The 15,400-nt window shown below is 53.5% G+C and overlaps 1 protein-coding gene across 1 annotated transcript; it reads left to right on the forward strand.

Moving 5' to 3' along the window:
- The first annotated feature begins 366 nt into the window (after positions 1 to 366).
- On the forward strand, positions 367 to 14,929 carry CYP2S1 (cytochrome P450 family 2 subfamily S member 1). Its single transcript, XM_016936042.4, has 9 exons — positions 367 to 962; positions 2,062 to 2,227; positions 5,296 to 5,445; positions 5,983 to 6,143; positions 6,230 to 6,409; positions 8,752 to 8,893; positions 10,963 to 11,150; positions 13,345 to 13,486; positions 13,667 to 14,929. Exons 1-9 carry the CDS (start codon positions 786 to 788, stop codon positions 13,873 to 13,875), a joined length of 1,515 nt encoding a protein of 504 aa, XP_016791531.2. The 5' UTR covers positions 367 to 785; the 3' UTR covers positions 13,876 to 14,929.
- The last annotated feature ends 471 nt before the right edge of the window (positions 14,930 to 15,400 follow it).

The following is a 15,400-nucleotide window of genomic DNA, read 5'->3' on the forward strand; positions in this document are numbered from 1 at the left end:
GCACCTGCGTCTGCTTTAAATGGTGTGCACAGATGTACTATTTAATCCTGAAAACTAGCCCCATTTTACAAGGCTAACAGAGGCACAGAGGAATTAGGCTGTGAATTCAAGCAGTCTGGCTTCAGCCATTACCGTCCTAACCGCTCTGCAAACTGCCTCTAAATGAATGAATGAATGACTCAATCATTCTAACTGGCCCAAGTCGAAATATTAACTCTGCCACTCAGCCAAGTTGACCTGGGGCCAACCGATTTATCTCCCTGGACTTCAGATTGTTTATCCTTAAAGGTCAAGTCCTTCCTCTCGGTTCGTGAAGATGTAAGATGCTGGAGAAAATTGACTCAAAGACACCCCATACACTCACGCACACACGAACCCACATCCGAACAATGAGGGAGGTAGGAGCTGGGGAGAGTGGCGCGGGGTCACCGCCAGATGCGGGGTGTGGCAACCTCCAGGCGGCCAAAGTCTCTGGCTTCCAGGTTCTTCTGTTTGCTTACTCCCTATCCGGGGGCCCAAGGCGCTGTCTCCGCCGCCCAAGCCCCGCGTAAACCTGGGTGACCTCGGGGACATCCGTTGGAGCATGAGTTCCCGACATCAGGCGGCGGCGGTGGTCCGGGAGAAACCCGGCGGCGGGGAGATAAGCCTGCCCAGGAGGCAGGGGGCTGGGCTAGCTGCCCCGCCCCGCGCCTGACTTCGTTGGGGAGGGAGACGCCCGGCTCCCGCCCCTAACTAGCCCAGCCGCGCGGAGCGCCTGGGAGAGGAGAAGGAGCCGACCTGCCGAGATGGAGGCGACCGGCACCTGGGCGCTGCTGCTGGCGCTGGCGCTGCTCCTGCTGCTGACGCTGGCGCTGTCCGGGACCAGGGCCCGAGGCCACCTGCCCCCCGGGCCCACGCCGCTACCACTGCTGGGAAACCTCCTGCAGCTACGGCCCGGGGCGCTGTATTCAGGGCTCATGCGGGTAAGGGGCTCTGGGGACGTCCTGGCTAGGGGCGGGGGGATTCCTGGGAGAGAAACCCGAGTGCCAGGGTGAGGGGCTTTTCGGGTATCCTAGGGAGGAGGCAGGGGCAGGGGTCCCAAGGCAAAGGGGCTGCTGCTGTCCTGGGGTTGGGGGCAGGAGCAGGTTGTCCAGGGCTGAGAAGGGGAGAGGTGCCCGGGAGAGAGGATCGTGGGGTGGGGGACCAGGGCTAGGAGGGGCAGAGACCTCTGCCTACAGAATCCTGGGAAGGTGATGGGCAGGGACCGAGGCTGAAAGAGACAGGAGTCCTTCAGCCGAGAAGCTGATGCGGCTGGGCTTGTCCCAGAGGGAGAGGTAGCTGGAGCCATACAGGTGGGGCATGCTGAAGAGGGCACAAAGAAGAAAAGGGGGAGGCGTCCCTGCGGGGAGTTGGAGGCAGAGAAGAGGCTGGAGGGTTGCAGGCTCAGAGAGGGGGTCCCGCTGAAGGAATCTGCCAGCAGAGAATGCAGGATGGGAGGATGGGTGGAGCTCAGTTGGGAGTTCCTGGGACGGGGGAGGAAGGAGAGCAAGAAAGAAGGCAGAGGCAGCCCCAGCCTTAGGGGATAGCAGGTGGGAGTGGGCAGAGGCCTGAAGTTTCCCATTCAAAAGGATTCTGGGTGACTTCAAGGACATAGAAAAAAGGGTGGGGTCTTGGGGGAGAGATGGGGCGGATACTCAGCAGTGTCTGCTCCAGAATTTCAGGGTTTTGTGGTGACTGAAAGGGGTGGCTGGATATTTGGGGGGCAGGGAGGACCCTAAGGAATTAAGGGAGACCCAAACTGCTTCTGGATTGCCCAGCTTCAGAGGTTAGGGTTCAGCAGGAAGCAAGGGAACGACAGGAAGTTGGGGGATGCCACTGAAGGATGTACTGGGGGAGGAGGCCCGGGAGCCTAGTGCAAAAAGAGAACTGAGCCTCAGCTATTTCTGCTGGGATGGGGGCAGGTTCCTGGTAGAGGGTGTAGAAGCTAGACCCGGTGGCTCCTCAAGTGACAGGGGCCATGATGGAGACACCTTGGATCGAAGAGATCACAGCACCCTCCTCTTTCTTCCTCCCTACCCCCAGCTGAGTAAGAAGTACGGACCGGTGTTCACCATCTACCTGGGACCCTGGCGGCCTGTGGTGGTCCTGGTTGGGCAGGAGGCTGTGCGGGAGGCCCTGGGAGGTCAGGCTGAGGAGTTCAGCGGCCGGGGAACCGTAGCGATGCTGGAAGGGACTTTTGATGGCCATGGTAAGTCAAGGGCTGCTAGGCCCTCCGCTCACAGCCTGCCACCACTTACTGGTGTGTGACCTTTGCACATGGCTTAGTCCCTCTGTTGCTTCATCTGTCAAATGGAGTGATAACAGTGCCCATCAGCCGGGCGCAGTGGCTTGTGCCTGAAATCCCAACACTTTGGGAGGCAGAGGTGGGTGGATCACTTGAGGTCAGGAGTTCAAGACCAGCCTGGCCAACATGGTGAAACCCTGTCTCTACTAAAAATATAAAAATTAGCTGGGCATGATGGTGCATACCTGTAATCCCAGATACTTGGGAGGTTGAGGCAGGAGAATCGCTTGAACCCGGGAGGCAGATGTTGCAGTGAACCAAGACTGTGCCACTGCACTCCAGTCTGGGCAATAGAGTGAGCCTCCATCTCAAAAAAACAAACAAAAAGCAGTGCCCATCATGTAGGATTGAGTGATTGAGTGAGGACTGAGCCTTGTGCAAAGTGAGCACTCACTAATCACCAGGTTGTAGTATCAGTGATAACCATCAATGATCCAGGTAAAGCCCTGAGGGTTCAGAAAGATGCCGGAGCGCTTTCAAGGTGCTGGGGATTGGTGGGCAAGCCCTCGAATAATAGAAACAGTTCTCTGTGTTACAACAGAAAGCAGGAGGCCCATGCTGGGTGCTGCCAGGAACTCAGTAGTAACTAAGACAGCACCGGTGCTGCTTCCCCAGCGCACCTAGGCCAGTGGGGAAACAGACTCACCACACAGTCCCAGCCCAGAGTGGTCAGGGCCAAGATGGGGAAGCACGGGGAGAAAGGTCAGGGTGGGATGGGGAGGGGTCAGGGCAAGAGGGGTCAGGGCCAGGCTGAGGGAAGCCCTGGGACTGTAGGAATTTAGAGGAGGTACCTGACCTAGCTTGTTTGGTGAGGGAGATTCAGGAAGTCTTCCTGGAAGAGAGGCTGTCGGAGCTGAGACTCATAAGATGAGTGGGGAGGGTGTTCCAGGCAGAAAGACCAGCACCTACAAAAGCATGACTTTGAGAGAAGCATTCATCCATTCAACTGATGAATTTTCAGACTGGGCACGCTGGCTCATGCCTGTAATCCCAGCACTTTGGAAGGCTGAATGGGGAGGATGACTTGAGCCTAGGCATTTGTGACAAGCCTGGACAACATGGTGAGACCCTGCCTCCACAAAACAAACAAACAAACAAAAAATCATTATACCTGGTACCATGGGTACCAGGTACATAGAAATGACTCAGGCAGATATGGTGTCCTCTCCTACTGTGGGAGAGGCGGGCTTGTACTGCAGTAAGACAATAGAGGGAGGGAATATAATCCTAAAATGAGAGGTACAGATTTGAGAGCAAACACAGGGCACAGGCATATGTACGAGGGTAAAGAGGGAATCAGGGAAGGCTTCTCAGAGAAGGTGACATTTGAGCCGGGACATGAAGGATGAATGAGTTAGTTCACCAAGGATGGGATGGAAAGGGGTGAGAGTGATGGAGGCAGAGGGAACTGCAGGATCATAGGCCTAGACAGGGGATCCTGATGCCCTTGAGGAAGTGAGAGAAGACCAGCGCAGTCGTAGTGGGTTAAGTAACAAAGCTGAGAAGCCAGGGAAATCCCTGGTCATGCAGGGCCTGTCAGTCACGTCAGAGTGTTTGGGCTTTTGTTTTTCCTGGGAGCAGTCGATTTTAAGCAGGGAACAGCTGTATTCAGAGTTGGGAAGATCCTGTGGTTGCTGCCTGAAGGGGATGAAACTGGAGGCTAGGAGCCCAGGGTGATAGGGAGGATCCAGGGTGATGGGGAGGCTGGGAGGTCCAGGGTGATGGACCAGGGCTGGGGCCAGGGGATGGGGAGGAAGGAGTAATTGGGAGAGGCCTGGGGCTCTGGCCGAGGAATGGATGGTGGGCTGAAACAGGGAGAGGAGAGATGCTGAGGCCACTTTGGAACACAGTAGGGCAAGGACAGGAGACACCCAAGGGGAAGTGCCCAAGAGACCATGACAGGCTGGCATTGAACAGGGAAGGTCTGTCTGGAGCAGGTGTCTTGGATAAGGGAGGAAAATGGTGCAGTTCCATCCTCCTCCCTCTCTGTTCAACCTCTAAACTACATGGGGCACAGGACCCAGTGGGACTCCATAAATGATGGGATGGGTGGATGGAAGGAAGGAAGGAGGAAAGAACTCTCCATTCATCCTGGTTATTTACAGAACAGGCCAGGTGCGGTGCTCACGCTTGCCATTCTAGCACTTTGGGAGGCTGAGGTGGGTGGATTACCTCAGGTCAGGAGTTCAAGACCAGCCTAGACAACATAGAGAAACCCCATCTCTACTGAAGATATAAAATTAGCCGGGCGTAGTGGCATATGCCTGTAATCCCAGCTAGTCGGGAAGCTGAGGCAGGAAAATCGCTTGAACCCGAGAGGCAGAGGTTGCGGTGAGCTGAGATCGTGCCATTGCACTCCAGCCTGGGTGACAAAGCAAGACCTGGTCTCAATAATAATAATAATTACAAAACAGAAGGAGCCTGGGTCATCCCAGCTACCTACTTTTCAGGAGAATGTACTCCCTTACCCAAGGGCAAAGGATGGGAGAACCAGTTTGATTATGCATTTATTGAGCACCTACTGAGTCCTCATCCCTGGGCTAGGCTGGAATGGACTCAGATGGAGCCTGAAGAGTCCCCCTCAGGGAACCTCACTAGAAAGAAGGAGAAATCGGCCGGGCGCGGTGGCTCACGCCTGTAATCCCAACACTTTGGGAGGCTGAGGTGGATGGATCACGAGGTCAGGAGATCGAGACCATCCTGGCTAACACAGTGAAACCCCATCTCTACTAAAAATACAAAAAATGAGCCGGGCATGGTGGCGGGCGCCTGTAGCCCCAGCTACTCAGGAGGCTGAGGCAGGAGAATTGCTTGAACCCGGGAGGCGGAGGTTGCAGTGAGACGAGATCACGCCACTGCACTCCAGCCTGGGCAACAGAGCGAGATTCCGTCTCAAAAAAAAAAAGAAAGAAAGGAAGAAGGGGGAATGGGGAGAGAGGCCGGTCCCTCTTTGAGTCTAGCCTTCTGCGCAGGGGTTTTCTTCTCCAACGGGGAGCGGTGGAGGCAGCTGAGGAAGTTTACCATGCTTGCTCTGCGGGACCTGGGCATGGGGAAGCGAGAAGGCGAGGAGCTGATCCAGGCGGAGGCCCGGTGTCTGGTGGAGACATTCCAGGGGACAGAAGGTCAGCATGGCAGGGTCACCCCAGGGTCTCCAGCCGAGTAAAAGGGAAAACTCTCCTACTGTGGCTGGGGGTGGCCCCAACCCAGGTCCTGGAATGGGCAGGAGGGGAAGCCTTGAACTCTAGGGCTGGCCTGGGGGTTCTGTTCACCGCCACCTTCTGTCTCTGTCCCACTGTCTCTCCGAGGCTGTCATGACATCTCTCTGTGTGTCTCTGGTGCTATCATCCCATTCTTCCTGGGTCTCCATCTCTCTCTCTGTCTCTTTTCTTTCTCTCTCCTTTCCTCTATTTTTTGGGCCCTCAGTCTATCTCTGTTTCTGTCTCCCTGTCTGTGTGATGGTCACTCTGTTTCTTTCTCCCTGTCTGTTTCTCTGTCCCTATCTGTCTGTATCCTTTTTTGCCTGTTTAGCTCTCTCCCTGCGCTGTCCATCCATCTGTCTTTCCCTGCCTCCCTGTCTCTCTCTGGTTGGGTTCAGCCCCAACCTGCTCCCCTCTGCCTGGCTCCATCACAGCCTACCTCCCTGCCCCCATTCCCCCCAGGACGCCCATTCGATCCCTCCCTGCTGCTGGCCCAGGCCACCTCCAACGTAGTCTGCTCCCTCCTCTTTGGCCTCCGCTTCTCCTATGAGGATAAGGAGTTCCAGGCCGTGGTCCGGGCAGCTGGTGGTACCCTGCTGGGAGTCAGCTCCCAGGGGGGTCAGGTGAGTGGGTGGGACCCCTCTCCAACTACCTTCCCTGAAGGTTCCTGCCAAGGTCCCATGAGAACTAGCTGCCCTTCTCCCCACAGACCTACGAGATGTTCTCCTGGTTCCTGCGGCCCCTGCCAGGCCCCCACAAGCAGCTCCTCCACCACGTCAGCACCTTGGCTGCCTTCACAGTCCGGCAGGTGCAGCAGCACCAGGGGAACCTGGATGCTTCGGGCCCCGCACGTGACCTTGTCGATGCCTTCCTGCTGAAGATGGCACAGGTGTGGGAAGGGTGCAGGGACCCCCTCTCTGAATGGGCGTGGTGACCTGGCAGGTCCCCAGCCAGGTGTCCCTGGGGACCTCGATTGGGTTCCTCTCTCTTTCTCTCTCTGCATGTCTCTGTGAGTATGAGTGTCTCTGTGCATGTGTGTGCATCCCTTCTCTGCACATCTGTCTGTCCCTTTCAGGGCGTTGCTCTCACTGCCTCTCCCGCCCCCGACCTGGGCATTTGTGCCGGGCTGTCTGTCTCTCCAGCATCTCTCCTGTTTCTCCCTCCCACCTCGGCCCTTGTGTTCAGGCCCCATGCCCAGGGTCCTACACCAGCAATCCCCAGGATCACTTCATCCCATCCCCTGCAGCCTCCCCAGACTTTTATGTAAATTCACAATTTTATGTGAATTATGGTCATTTATTAGGAAGCCTTGCAATATCAAGTTATGTTAATAAAGTCCACTTTATTAATTATATGAGAACAATATTTCTTTTCCTTTTTTTTTTCCTTTTCTTTTTAAAGAGACAGGATCTCTTTCTGTTGCCCAGGCTAGAGTACAGTTGCAAAATCATAGCTCACTGCAACCTTGAACTCCTGGGCTCAAGCAATCCTCCTGCCTCAGGCTCCTGAGTAGCTGGGACAACAGGTGTGCACCACCACACCTGGCTAAATTTTTTTTTTTCTTTGTAGAGACGGACTCTCACTATGTTACCCAGGCTGGTCTTGAATTCCTGGGCTCATGTAATCCTCCTGCTGCCTTGAACTCCCAAAGTGCTGGGACTATAGGCATAAGACACCATGCCCGGTCGGGCACAGTGGCTCATGCCTGTAATCTCAGGACTTTGGGAGGCCGAGACGGGCGGATCACCTGAGGTCGGGAGTTCGAGACCAGCCTGACCAACATGGAGAAACCCCATCTCTACTAAAAAAAAATACAAAATTAGCCGGACGTGGTGGCACATGCCTGTAATCCCAGCTACTAGGGAGGCTGAGGCAGGAGAATCGCTTGAACCCGGGAGGCTTAGGTTGCCGTGAGCTGAGATTGCACCATTGCACTCCAGCCCGGGCAACAAGAGCGAAATTCCATCTCAAAAAAAAAAAAAAAAAGAAAAAAAGAAAAAAGACACCATGCCCTGTAAGTAAACTAGAATTAAGGTGACTCCTAAGGAAATAAATAGTTTTTAACTGTACGAACTTTTGGAAGAATGGGGCCAATTCTTTAATTAAATGCAGCCTCCCTGTTTGTGGAGAAAGAAAAATTTTTCTTAACCCTATTGCCCCATTTCTTTTCTCTTTTATTGAATATTTTTTAGTTTTAACTGTAGTAAAATACACATAATGTTTACCATCTTAACCATTTTTAGGTATACAGTACAGTAGTGTTCAGTACATTCACACTGTTATGCAATCAGTCTCCAGAACTCTTCATGTTGCAAAGCTGAAACTCTATACCTATTAAACAACTGCCTGTTCTTCCCTCCTCCAACCCCTGGCAATCACCTTTTTTTTTTTGAGACGGAGTCTCGCTCTGTCACCCAGGCTAGAGTGCAGTGGCTCGATCTCGGCTCACTGCAAGCTCCGCCTCCCGGGTTCATGCCATTCTCCTGCCTCAGTCTCCCGAGCAGCTGGGACTACAGGTGCCCGTCACCACGCCTGGCTAATTTTTTGTATTTTTAGTAGAGATGGGGTTTCATCGTGTTAGCCAGGCTGATCTCAAACTCCTGGCCTCAAGTGATCCACCTGCCTCGGCCTTCCAAAGTGCTGGGACTACAGGTGTGAGCCACTGTGCCTGGCCAGGAAGTAGACTCTTGATATTAGTTCTCTCTGGTTGAAATGTTTTTAAAAATGAAAGAGAATGACTAATAACAAAAACACAGAAAGTTATAAGGATTGATGAAGATGTGGAGACTTTGAAACCCATGTATACCATTGGTGGGAATGTGAAATGACGCAGCCCTGTGGAAAATGGTACAGCAGTTACCTGAGGTCAGGAGTTTGAAACCAGCCTGGCCAACATGCAGAAACCCCGTCTCCATTAAATGTACAAAAATTAGCCAGGCGTGGTGGTGCGCACCTGTAATCCCAGCTACTCGGGAGGCTGAGGCAGGAGAATTGCTTGAACCCAGGAGGCGGAGGTTGCAGTGAGCCGAGATCGTGCCACTGCACTCAGCCTGGGCAACAAAGCAAGACTCTGTCTCAAAAAAAAAAAGTCTACTTCCCAACCTTCCCAAAAATTTATCTAAACCCCGTGACAAAACTTTAACTTGTGTTTCCGACCCCAGGCTTGGCTGTTCTGGACATTTACTTCCCGAAGGCTGTGTTCTCTCAGCCCCTCTGCCTGGTTTCTTTCAGGAGGAACAAAACCCAGGCACAGAATTCACCAACAAGAACATGCTGATGACAGTCATTTATTTGCTGTTTGCTGGGACGATGACGGTCAGCGCCACGGTCGGCTATACCCTCCTGCTCCTGATGAAATACCCTCATGTCCAAAGTAAGAGCCTTTTCCACTTGCCAGGCCTTGGGAACAGAAATCAGGGTTCTAGGCTGAGCAAGGTGGCTCATGCCTATAATCCCAGCACTTTGGGAGGCTGAGGCGGGCTGATCACTTGAGAATAGGAGTTTAAGACCAGCCTGGCCAACACAGTGAAACCCCATCTCTACTGAAAATACAAAAATTAGCGGGTGTGGTGGCATGCACCTGTAATCCCAGCACTCAGGTGGCTGAGGAGTGAGAATTGTTTGAGCCCAGGAGGTAGAAGTTGCAGTGAGCTGACATCACACCACTGCACTCCAGCCTGGGTGACAGAGCGAGACACTGTTTCAAAAAAAAAAAAAGTGAGAGTTCTAGAGGGAAGAGTGGGTGGGCCGAGCAGACAGGCTGAGTTAGATCTTTGCGGCATCGATGGGCATGGCGTTTGAGACGTCGAGGAGCCAGAAGAGGTTCAGGAGTTGCTGACTGCAGTATAAGGCACAGTGAAAGATAAGGCAGGTGTCTGTGGGCCTCATCGCCTTAGTGATACATTAGGTGCCTTATCCTGAGCCATGGGGAGCAATGCAATGACTTTGAGCAGGGGAGGGCAAGGTCAAATTGGTTTTTTATTTTTATTTTTTTTACTTTTTGTGGGGGATAGACTCTCACTCTGTCGCCCAGGCTGGAGTGCAGTAGTGCGATCTCGGCCCACTGCAACCTCCAGCCTCCTGGGTTCAAGCAATTCTCCTGCCTCAGCCTCCCGAGTAGCTAGGATTACAAGCATGCACCACCACGCCCAGCTAACTTTTGTATGTTTAGTAGAGACAGGGTTTCCCCATGTTGGCCAGGCTGGTCCCGAACTCCTGACCTCAAGTGATCTGCCCACCTCGGCCTCGCAAAGTGCTGGGATTACAGGCATGAGCCAAGGCACCCAGCCCAACTCTAGCATTTTCGGGTCAGGCAGCTGCTGTGGGCCATGGGGATGGGCTGACCTGGAATATGGGAGTGGAGGTCCTGGTAGTGTTGCAGGAGTGGAACTAGCTGTGACTTCCAGCAGTGACTTGGGTTCTCTGAGTCTGTTTCCTCACCTAGGAAATGGGGATAGATAACAATATGTACCTCACAAGGGTGCTGTGGGAATTAAGAAAGTATGGATGAGCCAGGCATGGTGGCTTATGCCTGTAATCCCAGCACTTTGGGAGGCTGAGGTGGGAGGATCACTTGAGGCTAGGAGTTCAAGATCAGCCTGGGCAGCATAATGAGGCCCTGTCTCTACCGAAAATAGAAAAATTAGCTGGGCGTGGTGGTGTGTGCCTGTGGTCATAGCTACTCAGGAGACTGAGGTGGAAGGATCACTTGAGCCCAGGAGGTGAGATGAAGGCTATTACAGTGAGCCGTCATTGTACTACTGCACCAGCCTGGGCAACAGAGTAAGACCCTGTCAAAAAAAAAAAAAAGAGAGAAGGCCGGGTACGGTGGCTCACATCTGTAATCCCAGCACTTTGGGAGGCCAAGGCAGGTGGATCACCTGAGGTCAGGAGTTCGAGATCAGCCTCGCTAACATGGTGAAACCCTGTCTCTATTGAAAATACAAAAATGAGCTGGGCATGATGGCAGGCGTCTGTAGTCCCAGCTACTCGGGAGGCTGAGGTGGGAGAATCTCCTGAACCCGGGAGGCAGAGTTGCAGTGAGCCAGGATCGCGCCACTGCACTCCAGCCTGGGTGGCAGAGCGTGTAATCCCAGCTACTCAGGAGGCTGAGGCGGGAGAATCGCTTGAATCCGGGAGGCAGAGGTTGTGGTGAGCCGAGATCGCACCATTGCACTCCAGCCTGGGCAACAAGAGCAAAACTCTGTTGCAAATAATAATAATAATAATAAAATGAAATAAAATAAAATAAGAGAGAGAGAAGATAGATGGAACACCCAACACACAAGATGTATGGTCTTTGGGCTCAGTGAGGGCTGGGGGACCACTCCTCCCCACCTGTCAGCCTCACCCCAAACTACAGCTATGCAAGCAGATGGGCTTCTGAGAGGAGGATCCCTGGGCCCTACCCCCGTCTGACTCCTGCCCTCCTCTTGCTTGCAGAGCGGGTACGTGAGGAGCTGAATCGGGAGCTGGGGGCTGGCCAGGCACCAAGCCTAGGGGACCGTACCCGCCTCCCTTACACCGACGCGGTTCTGCATGAGGCGCAGCGGCTGCTGGCGCTGGTGCCCATGGGAATACCCCGCACCCTCATGCGGACCACCCGCTTCCGAGGGTACACCCTGCCCCAGGTGGGTATGCGTATGGCTGCCACCCATGGTTCTCTGCCTCGGGGCCTGAGCCCGGGTGGTTTGCTGTCAGTGTCTCCCTGACTTTTTCTTGATCTTAGTGTCTCTCTCTCTCTCTCTCTCTCTCTGTCTTTATCTCCCTCTCTTTCTCTGTCTCTGTCTTCCTCCTCCACTCCTACCTCCCTGCATCTTTCTCCTCCTTCTTCCTCTGACACCCCCTCCCTTTCTGCATATTTTTTTTTCTTTTTTTGAGACAGAGTCTCGCACTGTCGCCCGGGCTGGAGTGCAATGGCGTGATCTCAGCTCACTGCAACCTCCACCTCCCAGGTTCAAGTGATTCTCCTGCCTCAGCCTCCCGAGTAGCTGGGATTACAGGTGCCCACCATCACGCCCAGCTAATTTTTTGTATTTTTAGTAGAGACGGGGTTTCATTATGTTGGTCAGGCTTGTCTTGAACTCCTGACCTCGTGATCTGCCCGCTTCGGCCTCCCAAAGTGCTGGGATTACAGGCGTGAGCCACCGCACCCAGCCATGCTTTCTGCATCTTTTAACTCTTTTTGTTTCTTTTTGGTTTGTGTTTTCTTGCCCTTTGACTCTATCTCTGGGCCCCATCTGCCCCACAGATCTCCTAATTCTACCTCCTTCCAAGGTGGTTGGGACAATCGAATGAGGTAACATACAGAGAAGCAGTTTGAAAACTGAGGAGCAAGTCCAGGACTAAGGGAAGCCCTCTTGACCCTTAGCCCCTGCTGCAGACACATTCTCTCCTCTGTCTCTCTCTCTCAATCTCAGTGCCCTTCACTGGAGAGCAGCTCCGATGCAGAACCAAAAGGGGGCGATGTTTCCCCAGAAACCCCAGCGGTTTAGTGCAAGCAGCTCCCTCCTCCACCTTCACTGCAGAATCAAACCTATGGCAGTTAGGATCCAGTGCTACTATGCTGCTATTTTCTTTTTCTTCTTCTTTTTTTTCGAGATGGAGTCTCGCTCTGTTGCCCAGGCTGGAGTGCAGTGGCGTGATCTCGGCTCACTGCAACCTCCGCCTCCCAGGTTCAAGCAATTCTCTTGCCTCAGCCTCCTGGGTAGATGTATGCCACCACACCCGGCTAATTTTTGTCTTTTTAGTAGAGATGGGTTTTCACCATGTTGGTCAGGCTGGTCTCAAACTCCTGACCTCATGAACTGCCTGCCTCGGCCTCCTAAAGTGCTGGGATTACAGGTGTGAGCCACTGCACCTGGCCTACCCCCTCCTGTTTTGTAGATGGGGCCTTGGGCAAATCACTTCCCCCTCTGAACCTCAATATATCCGTCCTCTACATTAGAAACAATAATAGTATCAACTTGAAACTGTAAGATAATGCTTGTAGAACAAACACCAACTCAACTCTTGGGAACCGGTCCTATGTACCAGGCAGCAACGATTTAATGATGATAATGACAGGTATCCAGGCTTGAGGACCTGCTCTGCACCAGGGGTTATTCTGAGTGCTTTGCATATCTATTATCTCATTTAATCTTTAAAGCAACCCTATACCATTATCATGCCCATCTTACAGATAAGGAAACTGAGAGCTTGAAAAGTTTTTAGAAGATTTGCCAAGGTCCCCCAGCCTGCAAATAGTAGATTCAAGATTTGAACTCAGAGCCTATGCCTTAACTATTATTCTTTGCCTTTCTTTCTTTCTTTCTTTCTCTCTTTCTTTCTTTTCTTTTTCTTTCTCTCTTTCTCTCTCTTTCTTCCTTTCTTCCTTCCTCCCTTCCTGTCTTCCTCTCTTTCTTTCTTGACAGGGTCTCTCTTTGTCTCCCAGGCTGGGGTGCAGTGGTACAAACATAGCTCACAGCAGCCTTGAACTCCTAGGCTCAAGTGATCCTCCCACGTCAGCCTCCTGAGCAGCTGGGACAACGGGCTCATGCCACCATGCCTGGCTAATTTTTTAATTTTTCGTAGAGACAAGGTCTTGTTATATTGCCCGGGCTGGTCTCAAACTCCTGGGCTCAAATGCTTCTCTCACCTCAGCCTCCCCACGTGGCTGGGATTACAGGCATGAGCCACTGCACACCACCCAACACTCCACAAATGTCGATGCCGTTATGTTTTGTGAACTAGTGTCCCTGGCACCCCAGACTTGTACTCCACACTCGAGGACCAAATAGACTGGGGTGGGAAGGGGTTTATAGTTTCATTATTATTTCCCCTCAGGGCACGGAGGTCTTCCCCCTCCTTGGCTCCATCCTGCATGACCCCAACATCTTCAAGCACCCAGAAGAGTTCAACCCAGACCGTTTCCTGGATGCAGATGGACGGTTCAGGAAGCATGAGGCGTTCCTGCCCTTCTCCTTAGGTATCTGCTGCAGCCCTGGGTATCACAAGCAGGTGCTGGCGAACTCCAGGCATCTGTGCCAGCTGGGGGCACCCTTCTGCACCCTGGGCTTACTGTTGGCTCCTCCACCTGCTGTTCCCCCCGTGGGCCTGGGTGTGAGGACTACTGACTCAGCCCTCTCTCTCTCTCTCTCCTCACCAGGGAAGCGTGTCTGCCTTGGAGAGGGCCTGGCAAAAGCGGAGCTCTTCCTCTTCTTCACCACCATCCTACAAGCCTTCTCCCTGGAGAGCCCGTGCCCGCCGGACACCCTGAGCCTCAAGCCCACCGTCAGTGGCCTTTTCAACATCCCCCCAGCCTTCCAGCTGCAAGTCCGTCCCACTGACCTTCACTCCACCACGCAGACCAGATGAAGGAAGGCGACTTGGAAGTGGTGGGTGCCCGGGACGGTGCCTCCAGCCTCAACAGTGGGCATGGACAGGGTTAATGTCTCCAGAGTGTACACTGCAGGCAGCCACATTTACACGCCTGCAGTTGTTTTCCGGAGTCTGTCCCACGGCCCACACGCTCACTTGACTCATGCTGCTGTTAAGATGCACAACCACACACCCATACAAAACTACAAGGGCCACAGAGCAACTGCTGCGTTAGCTTTCCACAGACATAAATATAGTCCATCTGCAATCACAAGCACATAGCCAGGTAATCCACCAACTCCCCTGGATCTGCAGCCCACACGTGGGAGTCTGGCTGTCACCTTCACAAGCCACAGAAACGGCCACACATGTTCATAGCTCACACGCCCTCTCCATTCATCAAACTTCTCAGTGTCCCTGTCCCTGGTGCCTGGCACAGGGAACAGCATGCCCCCTCCGGGGTCATGCCACCGAGAGACTGTCGCTGTCTATGGCCCCAACTCGTGCTCCCTCTCATGGCTACACCACTCTCCCAGCCTGTGACCACCGATGTCCACACACCCCCAACCACTTGTCCACACAGCTACCCACGTACGACATCGTCCTGCCTCCCCAGAGTATCTTCCCACTGAGACACGCCGCTCCCACGGAGGCACAGTCCCCAGCCACCTCTGCAACTGCAGCCCTCAGTCACCCCTTTTTAAGCACCCTGATTCTACCAAATGCAAACACATCTGGGTCTGCGATTATGCACAGAGACTTTGGACATACAAGGACCCTCAGACCGGAGGAACACCTGCCCAACCCCAACACGTGCTTATGTAACCACGTGGAAAGCGGCCCCTGCTGCCCCTCCACACACACATACACACTCACTGATCTACAGCCCCTGTTCGGCGTCAGAGTCCCCACTAGACCCAGTGGAAGGGGTTAGAGACCAAGTAGGGGCCAGTTTCCAATTCACCCTGTCAGGGAGTGAGCCGGATCTGACGTTCCTTGTGACTTAAGGGTCCGGCTTGGGAATTAAAGTTTGTTTCTGGCCTTTAGCCTACTGCGTGTGTGACCCGTGTCAGTCACTGTGAGTAAGGGGTGGGGACAGGGGAGTCCACCCCTCCCCTGAGGCTGGGCGGGAGCTGAAAAACATGGCCACCGCCCACCCTGGCTGTTGACATCAGGACCAGATGTGGAGCTGGGAGGAGGGGCAGGGCTGGTGACGCCCTGGGCCTCATTTCCAAAAAGGGCCAAGGTGTCCGGCGGTGGGAAGTGGGCAAGGAGCGGGTAACCCAAGCTGGACTGTGGACCTTGGGGGCTTCCTCAGCCAGGGAGAGCCTGAAGCCAACTAGATCCAGACCCTAGAGACTCTTCAAACTTGAAAGCATAAGAGCTCTTCAAACTTGAGTACAGGAACTAGCTTGCAACACAGACTCTAAGCCCACTCCCACTTCTTCCACCCTTTTTCTCTTGCCTCCCCTTCACAAGGAAACCAGAGGCATTTGTAAATTTCTTTTTTTTTTTTGAGACG

The sequence above is a fragment of the Pan troglodytes genome, chromosome 20 (assembly GCF_028858775.2).
Source record: "Pan troglodytes isolate AG18354 chromosome 20, NHGRI_mPanTro3-v2.0_pri, whole genome shotgun sequence".
NCBI lineage: Eukaryota > Metazoa > Chordata > Mammalia > Primates > Hominidae > Pan > Pan troglodytes.